At 50.2% G+C, this 13,029-nt stretch overlaps 1 protein-coding gene across 3 annotated transcripts; it reads left to right on the top strand.

Annotated features, from left to right (window-relative positions):
• Positions 1 to 2,148: 2,148 nt before the first annotated feature.
• LOC148815251 (aquaporin-10-like) lies at positions 2,149 to 11,735 on the top strand. Of its 3 annotated transcripts, XM_088905345.1 has the most exons (7): positions 3,166 to 3,284; positions 5,185 to 5,294; positions 5,879 to 6,005; positions 6,599 to 6,736; positions 6,887 to 7,005; positions 8,113 to 8,330; positions 9,703 to 11,735. In XM_088905345.1, the coding sequence occupies exons 3-7, from the start codon at positions 5,951 to 5,953 to the stop codon at positions 9,917 to 9,919; spliced, it is 747 nt and encodes a 248-aa protein (XP_088761471.1). In that variant the 5' UTR covers positions 3,166 to 3,284; positions 5,185 to 5,294; positions 5,879 to 5,950; the 3' UTR covers positions 9,920 to 11,735. The 3 variants fall into 3 exon arrangements, with proteins under 3 accessions (XP_088761470.1, XP_088761471.1, XP_088761469.1); XM_088905344.1 differs by lacking the exon at positions 5,185 to 5,294 and having other exon boundaries at positions 2,149 to 3,284; XM_088905343.1 differs by lacking the exon at positions 3,166 to 3,284 and having other exon boundaries at positions 3,407 to 5,294.
• The last annotated feature ends 1,294 nt before the right edge of the window (positions 11,736 to 13,029 follow it).

Genomic DNA, 13,029 nt, shown 5'->3' with positions numbered 1-13,029 from the left:
GGAGAGCGAAGGTTCGAATCTGAAACAGAGGTGAGGTCCCGTCAAGCAGGGTCTCCTGCGTCAGAGTGACCGGCACCGCCTACCGGACCGTCCGCACGGTGGTCTCCTGCGTCAGAGTGACCGGCACCGCCTACCGGACCGTCCTCACGGGGGTCTCCTGCGTCAGAGTGACCGGCACCGCCTACCGGACCGTCCTCACGGGGGTCTCCTGAGTCAGAGTGACCGGCACCGCCTACCGGACCGTCCGCACGGTGGTCTCCTGAGTCAGAGTGACCGGCACCGCCTACCGGACCGTCCTCACGGGGGTCTCCTGCGTCAGAGTGACCGGCACCGCCTACCGGACCGTCCTCACGGGGTCTCCTGCGTCAGAGTGACTGGTACCGCTTACCGAACCGTCCTCACAGGGTTTTCAGTATCAGAGTGACCGGCACCGCCTACTGGACCGTCCTCACGGGGGTCTCCTGCGTCAGAGTGACCGGTACTGAAACAAACACACTGGCTGGGCTTCTGCAACACTGGTTTTCTGCCAACATTTGCGTTTGATTTTGCACTTGAGGGTTTAACAGGTTAAACCCAATTGTGGAATTTGCTCTCTCTGATTTTCTGGGATTCATTTTGAAAGTTTTCAGGTGCAAATCGAGAGGAAAAGAGTAACTCTAATAAAGTTAAATTAAAGTGGAGTTCAGTTTGCGAGGTAGTATAATCGAACTGACCTGTAAACAAGTTGCTTCAATATATTATGATTGGTCTCTTACTGCTCTGTACTCAGGTGCTCAGATATTTATTTGAACGACTACTTCTTGCCAAATTGAACATTTTAAGAACCCTGGCATTCTTTTTAAGCCTTGGGAAGATCCCTGTTAATCTTATTCCTGAAACATTGCAAGAATTAAAAACTGCAGCTTTGGGAAGCCCAATTGTGCAGATCATTAATAATTCTAATTATCATGAATAATTGCTTCAGTATGACCAGTGACCCAACGGTCAGCTTACCTTCCCTTGTGGATGGTGCAGTCCGTCACTGTCCTTCACTGGTGGATCTGGGTATAAGGGGACACAGGTACCTTCCATTTATTTCACTTATTGTGGGCGTGTCGTTGATATGGGTTTGGCATTGATTGTGGGCGTCTCATGCACGATGGACATGTAGCTGGGTGTGGGCGTGTCCCCGATCGTGATGAGCTCAGCGTTGCAAGAAGCTGGTGTGGGAGCTGTGTTTCGTTCGTCAAAGCTTTATCTTTCTCAAATATAGAGACCGCAATACGGCCTTTCAGACACCATTTGGCTAACAATCTGATTAATTCTGGTTTCTACTGTTGTTGTAGGTGATATGCTTCATATATGAATTAAGTTATTAAGGAGCACCTTTGGATAATAAAATTGCTGCCCATCCCAGAACAGGACACAGTTCAAAAGTCCACTCACACACTCACACACACACACACTTTACTCATTGTGTAAAGAAGTGCGTCTGGTGTTAAGTCTTGAACACACTTCCCAATAGTTTCTGCTTCTGTCTTGTTGGGTCGTGCGTCATGGCCGGTCTTGAAGAATTCAGTTGGTTGAGCTCTGTCAGTGGCCTTGGAGGATGTTGAACATTTGAACCAGGTCTGCATTAACTGCCACTTTCTGGGATGAGAGCACAACAGAGGTCAACAGACAATTACTGTCGCTAATTAGTGGATAACATCGTCGGAGATGTTGTATCTTGTGACTTTCGAATTACATTTGATTTGCCGGTGATGAACTCGAATTTGCAAAAGGAGTGGAAGTGAAATATGAAAAAAAATTTAAATAACTACTGTGCCTGTATATGTTTTATATATATTCATATATATGAATAGCATTCGGATACCACTGTTCAGCCTGAAGGTGTGTAAATCGCTCTGTAACAGTGTGGGATCCTTCTGCGAGCCTGCTGGAGCAGACAGGGCAATTTTATCGGTGAAGTTCAGGCCATCACAGTTAGAGGTGGGAGAAAGACACTCAGTCGTTCTAAAAACTGCGATAAGGGACTGTCAAAATACTGCGGCAACAAGCTCAACTGACATACTGACCTTTAGCACAAGGACTCGTTCTTTTGAAAAAATAAAAGTGTTTTATTAAAAGGACTTTACTCAACTGATAATGAAGGAGTGTTAATGTGAAAATAGAGAGGAGCTGGACTGAGTGTCTGTACAGTTACTCTACAGCTCTGATGATGATGAAGGAGTGTTCATGTGAAGATACAGAGGAGCTGGACTGAGTGTCTCTACAGTTACTCTACAGCTCTGATGATGATGAAGGAGTGTTAGTGTGAAGATACAGATGAGCTGGACTGAGTGTCTGTACAGTTACTCTACAGCTCTGATGATGATGAAGGAGTGTTAGTGTGAAGATACAGAGGAGCTGGACTGAGTGTCTGTACAGTTACTCTACAGCTCTGATGATGATGAAGGAGTGTTAGTGTGAAGATACAGAGGAGCAGGACTGAGTGTCTGTACAGTTACTCTACAGCTCTGATGATGATGAAGGAGTGTTCATGTGAAGATACAGAGGAGCTGGACTGAGTGTCTGTACAGTTACTCTACAGCTCTGATGATGATGAAGGAGTGTTCATGTGAAGATACAGAGGAGCTGGACTGAGTGTCTTTACAGTTACTCCACAGCTCTGATGATCTAGGTAGCATGATGAAGGATGATGAAGGAGTGTTAGTGTGAAGATACAAGGAGCTGGACTGAGTGTCTGTACAGTTACTCCACAGCTCTGATGATGATGAAGGAGTGTTAGTGTGAAGATACAGAGGAGCTGGACTGAGTGTCTGTACAGTGACTCTACAGCTCTGATGATGATGAAGGAGTGTTCATGTGAAGATACAGAGGAGCTGGACTGAGTGTCTCTACAGTGACTCTACAGCTCTGATGATGACGATGGAGTGCTGTGATGGAGATGAAGGGTAAGGTTGATTCAGGCCCGGAATGTGCCCGCTAATCGCTTCTGTCAGCTGGGGCGGCTGTCATGTCGATCGGTCACGTTCAAATAAATCCCCTCCGGGAACGAGCCTCGGAAACGGCGAGGCAGCTCGTTTGCCGGTGTTGTTATTAGCAGCTGGCGCTCAGGGGGGTGAAAGTCTGAGATCACGGCACGAGCTGGGGCTGATAAGCAGACGGGCACGTGAGGGTCACTCGGCTGAGCTCAGCGCGCGCGGACGGACGCCATGGAGAAGGTGAAGCGCGTGCTGGCGATTCGGAACCAGCTGGCCCGGGAGTGCCTGGGCGAGTTCCTGGGAACTTTTGTTCTCCTCGTGAGTATCAATCCCATGGGAATAGCCGAGCGCGGGGCGCGGGGCGTGGGGCGTGGGGGGGTCGGGCGGTCCGAAGGCACGGTTTTCCCGAACCGCGTTCGAACCGGCGGACTCGGACTTGTCATTCCTCAGTCTCCGAATGCAGTCCAGTTTAAAACAAATTCCCAAACTGTGTTGAAGCAGAGCACACGAAATCGGAACAAATATGTTTAATAGCAACTGTGTCTGTATCTAAATGCATTTCAAAAACATCTACAACTCTTTAGGCTGAAGGTATGAAAATCGCTCTGTAACAGTGCGAGAAGGTTTGCTAGTGAAGCTCAGGACATCACTGCGAGGGGAGCCTGAATCATTCTAAAACCCGCGAGAAGGGACTGTCAGAATACCGAGGCAACATGGTCGACTGACACAAGGACTGACTCATAGTGCTTTCTGTTGAACACACAAGTCTTTTATTAAAGGACTTTACTCAACTGATAATGGAGGAGTGTTAGTGTGAAGATACAGAGGAGCTGGACTGAGTGTCTGTACAGTTACTCTCCAGCTCTGATGATGATGAAGGAGTGTTCATGTGAAGATACAGAGGAGCTGGACTGAGTGTCTGTACAGTTACTCTACAGCTCTGATGATGATGAAGGAGTGTTCATGTGAAGATACAGAGGAGCTGGACTGAGTGTCTGTACAGTTACTCTACAGCTCTGATGATGATGAAGGAGTGTTAGTGTGAAGATACAGAGGAGCTGGACTGAGTGTCTGTACAGTTACTCTCCAGCTCTGATGATGATGAAGGAGTGTTAGTGTGAAGATACAGAGGAGCTGGACTGAGTGTCTGTACAGTTACTCTACAGCTCTGATGATGATGATGAAGGAGTGTTAGTGTGAAGATACAGAGGAGCTGGACTGAGTGTCTGTACAGTGACTCTCCAGCTCTGATGATGATGAAGGAGTGTTCATGTGAAGATACAGAGGAGCTGGACTGAGTGTCTGAACGGTGACTCTACAGCTCTGATGATGATGAAGGAGTGTTAATGTGAAGATACAGAGGAGCTGGACTGAGTGTCTGTACAGTGACTCTACAGCTCTGATGATGATGAAGTTGTCAAAGTTTCCTCAGCTCTATCAGCTCCGTGAAGTTGCCCCCTTACAAATAGCACAAACGATGAAACCCACCTTGTTTGTGCCGGTTTGTGCCTTTTGAAAGTAGCGTTTGTGCTGCTTTTTCTCCCGAGATATAGCGCCTTCTTTCTCGGGTGATGACGTGACCAATCGCTCTGTTACTGGTGTGAGGATACCAATACTGCAGTGGTGTTGCTCTGTGTGCCCGGGTGGGGGGCGGCGGTGGATTTTGCATTTAATATCAGTATCTTCTGCGCGTTTCTGTGAACAGGAAAATGAAATACGTCACCAATATCACACCCTATTCAGAGGAGTTGCAGGTGTAGCCCTAAAAAGCGGACATGAGCACACTATTGTATGTTCTTACAAAGAGGCTTTAACTAGCTCGTCTTAATACTTCGTAGTTGTGTTCTTTTAAAAAAATCTGAAGAAGTAATCGATTTCTCATTGTGTCCTTTTTAAACTAATATGCAAATCAAGGCCCGTTTAAAGATTCGACCCATCTTTCGAGCCACGTATTTAAAAAAGTTGGGACTAGCAACTTCCTGGATCACAAGACCATTGTTTTTATATATTTCTTATGCGAAAAGAAAAAGTCGTAAATGTGCAAAAGAACTTTTTTTGAAAGGGGCACTGTGCACTAAGTTGACCCAGGTAGTTCATCACTCAACTGCAAGGCAGCACTGGAAACTCCACCGTCTCCCACATGCAGACCGCGGAAATATTGGAAAGTATTGCAGATCTGTAATTCTCGCTCCAGTAACAGAGCGCTTGAACTCCACAGACGGGGTCACTGGAGGTCAAACTCGCCGTGCGTGGTCACGTGATCACCCGATAAAGACGGCGCTATATCTCGGGAACGAAAGCAGCACAAACGCAGCACTAACGAATGAGGTGGGTTTCATCAACTTCACGGAGCTTCCTTCATCTGTATGCTGTTTGCAAACTGTGCCCAAACATCTCAAATGACTTTAATGTGGGCATTTTAGTACTTAGCCTGCAAAGTCACTTAAGTGTGACTCTCCCTGCTTGTACTCCATGAATGATGCCGAACACATTTAACAAGTATGTGTATACTTCATTTTTCTACAGACTTGTATAAATAGAGGTTCTGTATATAAGACACGCTAGCCCCTCTGCAGTCCGCACCACAGAGGACAGGGGCTCCTGGAGAGTCTGGGTCTGTTGCTCACAGTTTGTGGGCAAGTCTGCACAGCCTGAACTGTGACCTCTCTCCCTCCAGTCTCCCCTGTTTCTCCTTTCTCCCTCCTGTCTCCCCTGTCTGTCTCTCCTTTCTCTCTCTCCTGTCTCCCCTGTCTGTCTCTCCTCTCTCTCTCCCTCCTGTCTCCCCTGTTTCTCCTTTCTCTCTCTCCTGTCTCTCCTGTCCATTTCTCCTTTCTCCCTCCCATCTCCCCTGTCTGTCTCTCCATTCTCTCCCTCCTGTCTCCCCTGCCTGTCTCATCTCTCCTCTCTCCCAGTTGCTTGGCTGTGCGGCGGCAGCGCAGGTCAGGACCAGCCGGGAGACGAAGGGACAGTTCCTGTCCACCAACATGTCCTTCGCTGTGGGCGTCATGGCTGCCATGTACCTGTGTGGGGGCGTCTCCGGTAACGCACCCAGACGTGTGCTGACCTCCCCCAGTCCCCTCGAGGGGGCGGGACCAGCCTACCAGGGCTCTGCCCCTGGCCCTGGGCGAAACTGCACTTCCCAGGAGCCTGTGGGATTGCAGTGACCTCGCTGTGACATCATCGCCAGACGTGCCGCTCCTCCAATCGGCAGTGAGCTCTCCTGTCTGGCGTTGTCGTAACCATCACTTCCAAACACTTCCACAGGAGAGGGGCCACTGAAGAGTGACAACCCTATGCTTCTCTCCTCCCCCTGCAGCAGTGAAGGGGGCAGCTGGGGTCTCCCCATTCTGCTCCTCTTCCTCGTTCTCCCTCCTTCCTGTCTCCCCACTCTCCTTAACTTCCTTGTTCTCCCGCCCTCCTCCTCTTCCTCATTCTCCCTCCCCGTCTCTCCACTCTCCTCCTCTTCCTCGTTCTCCCGCCCTCCCGTCTCCTCGCTCTCCTCCTCTTCCTCGTTCTCCCGCCCTCCCGTCTCCCCACTCTCCTCCTCTTCCTCGTTCTCCCGCCCTCCTGTCTCCCTGCTCTCCTCCTCTTCCTCGTTCTCCTGCCCACGCTCTCCGTGTCTCCCTCCGCAGGGGCGCACCTCAATCCCGCCGTCTCCTTCAGCTTCTGTCTGCTGGGGCGGCTCCAGTGGCGCCAGCTGCCCTTCTACTCCTTCTCCCAGATCCTGGGGGCCTACGTGGCGTCGGCGGTGGTCTTCCTGCAGTATTACGGTACAGTATCCCCAGGCTCCTCGGGAAGGAAGCTTCCGGTTTTCCTGTGACCGATCCCGGCACTGCTGTGGAGCCTCTGGTGGAGCCCCGGCTGGTGGGAAATAGGCTTTATTTCGCCCTGATCCTGTTTCCTGGCTCCCACCCTTCCAGACGCGATCCTGGAGTTCGGGCGGGGGAACCTCACTGTGACGGGACCGACGGAGACCGCCTCCATCTTCGCCACCTACCCGTCCGAGTACCTGTCCCTGGAGAGCGGCTTCTTCGACCAGGTGCGCCGCCCTGATCCCAGCTACACAACATGCACACAGACACACACACACACTGACCCCAGCTACACAACCTTACACACACTGGCCACAGCTACACAACACACACACACTGACCCCCAGCTACACAACCTTATGCACTGACTACAGCTACACAAGACACACACACTGACCCCAGCTACACAACCTTATACACACTGACCACAGCTACACGACACACACACTGATCCCAGCTGTACAACATGCACACACACTGACTCCAGCTACACAACCTTACGCACTGTCCCCAGTTACACAACACACACACTGATCCCAGCTACACAACATGCACAAACTGATCCCAGCTACACAACACACAGACACACTGACCCCAGCTACACAACCATACACACACTGCCCCCAGCTACACAACACACACTGCCCCAGTTACACAACAACACAACATGCACCCACTGACCCCAGCTGCACAAAACCACAACACGTGCACACTGTCCCCAGCTACACAACACACACTCACCCCAGATACACTGCACACATACACTGTCCCCAGCTACACTACACACACACTATGAACCCAGATACACAACATGCACACACACTGTGATTGCAGCTACACTCTCATGCTCACTCACTAATACTGAGCTGTGACTGGGTTAAACATGGGCTATAATTATGATGCAGTTTAATATAAGAGTGTTGTTCGTGTGGGAGGTGTTTGCAGTGGCCTTAAATTACAGCCCTGAAGCCCCAACATTAAGTCCAAGAGTTAAGTTTGGACATTAAGTTCCAAAGAGCAGGCCGGGAGTTTTTTTCTGTTCTTCTTTGCAAAGGAAGTGTGCCATTACCTTTAAGGGACAATCGAACCCTGCTGCTGAAATACTTTGTGAAATGTTGCGTTTTACATGGGTGTCAGAATGTCATGAGGTTAGTGATCAAACTACTCTGGGAGTACCGGAAATATTGCAGAAAGACCAAAGGCACAATCCAGCTAAACCAAACAATGACTCTGGGACATGCTTCTGATTCTGGGACATGCTGACCTTGAGACTTATTGCCAAGTCAGTGATTAAGCTTCCTGTTCCTTCCTCTCTCCTCCATGGCCCTCACTAGGTGGTTGGCACGGCGACGCTGTTGCTGTGCATCCTGCCCTTGGACGACAGGCTCAACAGCCCCGCCCCCAAGGGCCTGGTGCCGCCATTGGTTGGCCTGGTCGTCCTGGGGATCTCCATGGCGATGAGCTCCAACTGCGGGGCCGCCATCAACCCGGCCCGCGACCTCGGGCCGCGGCTGTTCACGCTGACCGCAGGCTGGGGGACCGAGGTGTTCACGTGAGTGAATACGCGCGCACCCGCAGGCAGGACAGAGGGGGGACCGGGGATAGAGACAGGGGTAGCCCAGTGTCTCTCCCAGTGTCCGAAACTCAAACTCTCCCCGTGCTTCTCTCTCTCGCAACCTCTGACTCCTTCACCCTCTCTTCTCCCTCTTCTTGTCTCTACCCATCACTGTGCCCTCCTCTCTCTGATTCCTAGTCATTTTCCCTCTCCCTGCCTCTCTGGCCTCTACCTGCCTCCATCTCTCCCATATTATTGTTTACATTTTCAAATATAACAAATAAAACATAAAACATTACACAGGGACAGGCTCACTGTTCCTCAGGCTGTGACAGGAGATCACACACTGTATTATTATTATTGAGAGACAGGTTCACTGTCTGTTCCTCAGGCTGTGACAGGAGATCACACACTGTATTATTATTATTCAGAGACAGGCTCACTGTCTGTTCCTCGGGCTGTGACAGGAGATCACACACTGTATTATTATTATTGAGAGACAGGCTCACTGTCTGTTCCTCAGGCTGGGACAGGAGATCACACACTGTATTATTATTATTCAGAGACAGGCTCACTGTCTGTTCCTCAGGCTGGGACAGGAGATCACACACTGTATTATTATTATTGAGAGACAGGCTCACTGTCTGTTCCTCAGGCTGGGACAGGAGATCACACACTGTATTATTATTATTCAGAGACAGGCTCACTGTCTGTTCCTCAGGCTGGGACAGGAGATCACACACTGTATTATTATTATTCAGAGACAGGCTCACTGTCTGTTCCTCAGGCTGGGACAGGAGATCACACACTGTATTATTATTATTGAGAGACAGGCTCACTGTCTGTTCCTCGGGCTGTGACAGGAGATCACACACTGTATTATTATTATTGAGAGACAGGCTCACTGTCTGTTCCTCGGGCTGGGACAGGAGATCACACACTGTATTATTATTATTCAGAGACAGGCTCACTGTCTGTTCCTCGGGCTGTGACAGGAGATCACACACTGTATTATTATTATTCAGAGACAGGCTCACTGTCTGTTCCTCAGGCTGGGACAGGAGATCACACACTGTATTATTATTATTGAGAGACGGGCTCACTGTTCCTCAGGCTGGGACAGGAGATCACACACTGTATTATTATTATTCAGAGACAGGCTCACTGTCTGTTCCTCAGGCTGTGACAGGAGATCACACACTGTATTATTATTATTGAGAGACAGGCTCACTGTCTGTTCCTCAGGCTGGGACAGGAGATCACACACTGTATTATTATTATTGAGAGACAGGCTCACTGTCGGTTCCTCAGGCTGGGACAGGAGATCACATACTGGGCTGCCTGTTCAGCTGAGTTCCTCTCTCTGCAGGGCGTACCGACACTGGTGGTGGGTACCAGTGGTTGCCCCGATGCTGGGCTCGGTCCTGGGCAGTTGCCTGTACCTCACCTTCATCCAGTGGCACCTTCCCGACCCGCAGGGGGGCCCGAGCCCAGACGCCGCCTCCAGAACCAAGATCCAGGACCCCTCAGCCCCAGCCCCGCGCAGCGACTCCGAGAGCATCGCCATGCCCAGCTGGGACCCCTGACAGCGGGAGCGACGAGCTGGAGGAGAGCGACAGGGGCAGAAGGGGCAGAGGCCGGAGGCCCCCCCCCCCACGGAAGGAGGGGAATTTGCATTTACCTTATCTTAGAAAGTAAATCAGCTGTGACTAGCTAAACGAACTCTCAATTACTTTGCTGTTCCTGTTTACTGGAGAACCGGCAATTTAATTAGTACTTAAGGACGTGTGAGAGCGAAGGTCAGCCTCAGGCTCCAAACAAGGGGTCTCTTATCAAAGAGGATCTCTGCTCAGGGTCCTGGAACAGCAGGAGAGGCTGTTAGGGCTTCCTGATATTATATCTTTATGGCTTTCCCCTGAGCAGCTGCACAGCCCCACGTTGAAAAACAGAAACCTGCAAAAACTGCAAAAGAAAAAACGAGGAATGCAGGAGCGTCCGGTCTTCCTGTGTTTCGTAATATTCATAATAATAGTAGTGTGCAAATGCAAGAGTTAAGAATCAACCGGGCCTAGCTAAAAAAATACTCCCGTGAGGTTAATAATAATAATTAAGAATAACAGCAGCCTTTCTGGACACTCCACTAACAGTGCTCACAGGTAATGGGGATCCCCTCTCCCGCCACCACTGTGTAGCCCCACCTGGATGATGTGCAACAGCCAAAGAGGACATTGGGACCCACACAGACCCCAGGGTGAGCGCCCCCTACTGGTCCCACTCACACCTCTTCCGGCAGCAGCCTCAGCTTTCCCAGGAGTCTCCCCTCCAGGTACTGGGCAGGCTCACAGCTGCTGGGCTCCAGTGGGGGGCTGCCAGTTGGGAGTCACAGGGTTAAACACTAAACACTCTCCTCCTGCTCTGCTTTTTTTTTTTTCGGAATCACCGAATTTATCTTTAAGCGAATCCCCGAATAAAATGTTATTTTGAGGAAAACGCCTTGAGAATATTAAATCAGATTAAAAACGTGTACACATTACCTCAATCCCCAGTTTATGCTCCAGTTTGTCTTTTCTCCTCCGGGACGTTTCACAGTAGAAGCTTAAAGACACAGAATTGTATACAGGCAAACAACTGACATTATTTAACCAGTTAAAAGACAGTCACACATTGCTTTTTGTTTTTTTACAGCTCAGAGCCTTTGTTAAGCAAACTGTACATCAGTGTAGAAATCTCTGCAGGTCTGATCTGTTCCATGATCTTGTGTTGCATCCTCTGAACTTGAGGCATTTAAGAAGCCACTCTGTTTCCTTCTTGTAAGGAACTTGGTATTGGAATTTCTAATGGGGTTTGGGAAGACGGATGGTGCGCTACTTACTGGTGCTCCATTAATGTTATGCGTCGGTTCATACAACACAAGCCAAGACTTTGACCGCATTGCTCCAAAACGAAAGTGAACAGGATATATCCTTGGGTGTCTCACTCACACAGCTCTTCCAGCTGCGTCCCAGGTTACAGAGAAGCAGGGCAGAGATATCGCAGAGGTGCTCGGCAGTGCTCGGGATTAGAATACCCCCAGATTCTGACACTGATGCTCTTTGTTCAAATCAGAAGCAGCTCAGGGAAAGGAAGCACTGGTGATCTGGAGGGTAGGAATCTGTCGCTGTCCCCTGTGCCAAGAGCTGGCTCAATGCGAGGATCTCCTCAATGGAGAGAATCTGTTTCTATGGGACAGGAATTCCATAGGATCTGGGCTCCCTGTCCTGATTGTTTTGGAAAAGACTGGGATTTGTTCACATCCCTGATTGTTTGACACATCCAGTCGTTCTCTGGCTACTTCTCTCGCAGACCTCAGCTGTGTTCTTGTTATATACTAAATATTATTCTATAATAAATATAACAAAATCATATTTTAGTATTTGTTGTTCTTGTTAAATGAAAAAATAAAACCGCAAAAGGCAGCTTGCCCAGCTGTGTGATCGCGGTCCAGCGGCGGCTTCATCCTTACGCAGCACCGGTGTTTGGGCTTGCTCCTCTTTCTGCTCGGTGTTGTGTAACCTGCCGGTCTCTCCGCCGGTCTCCCTCCGTTACAATAATTTATTGCTGAGACTTTGATTTTTACAACTGGTGTGTTTACGCTGTTAATGAGTAACGCTGCGTTGATGGTTAATGGAAGTACCACAGGGGAGGCGCAGTGGTTAGTGGCCTACAGCTGGGGATTCTGGGTTCCATTCCAGACCTGGGGTGCTGTCTGTGTGGAGTTTGCATGTTCTCCCTGGTTCTGTGTGGGTTTCCTCCAGGTGCTTCAGTTGCCTCCTACAGTCCAGAGACAGGCTGGTGGGTTACCTGGCTTCTGGGAAAACTGTCCCTGGTGTGAGTGTGTGTCTGTCCTGCAGTGGACTGGCGTCCCATCCAGGGTGTAGCCTGCCTGGTGCCTGTTGCTTGCTGGGATAGACCCTGGCTTCCCTGTGGCCCTGGACAGGAAGTGGGTGGATGGAACCGCAGCAGTGTCCACAGTATCTCTCACTTTCAGACACTCTGGTGGACACTTTGGGCTCACAGCAGAAGGGTGGTGCCAGGGCTGCCACCTGTCTGGTTGCTCCCAGGATGGGTCTGTTTTTGAGGCAGCTGTCCCAGGAAATCTGCGACGATTCCCAGGACTTTACCTTGCCCTGTATGTTTGTTGGATTCCTGATGTGAAGGTCTGCACCCAGCCATGACGTTGAGTCTCTACGTATGAGCTAGGGAGGCTGCCCCAGAAGCCCCCTCTGTCACTGGCACTCGGAGCCGGACGTTGGGTTGGCAGCAGCAGCACTGGACTGTTCAACAGGAACGGGTTTGAAGCAATACAGGGGTCAGTTCTCACAAGCGTAAGTTTGTGTCTTTGAGGAGGAGGGGGCAGTGTGGAGCAACAGCTGAACTCCTGGTCAGTGCTGTGGCGCCTGTGGCCCGTCTGCGGGGGTGTGAAACACGTTTGACTCCGAACAGCCCGCTGGAGAGCTGTGCCGAGGGGCACCATGGGCTCTGCTTCTCACGCCAGCGTGGCACCACTGAGGAGCAGAGCTGTTGGTGTTAAGGGTGTAAAGACTGGCTTTTATCACTCTCTCTCTCCGTCTTGACACACTATCACACACTCGCTCACACACACTTATACACACTCGCTCACACACACTATCACACACTCGCTCACACACACATACAC

Source organism: Atractosteus spatula, chromosome 25 (assembly GCF_055471065.1).
Source record: "Atractosteus spatula isolate fAtrSpa1 chromosome 25, fAtrSpa1.hap1, whole genome shotgun sequence".
In the NCBI taxonomy this organism is placed as follows: domain Eukaryota; kingdom Metazoa; phylum Chordata; class Actinopteri; order Semionotiformes; family Lepisosteidae; genus Atractosteus; species Atractosteus spatula.
Note: the sequence above shows the minus strand (reverse complement) of the source record. Positions and strands in the feature narration are given on the sequence as shown.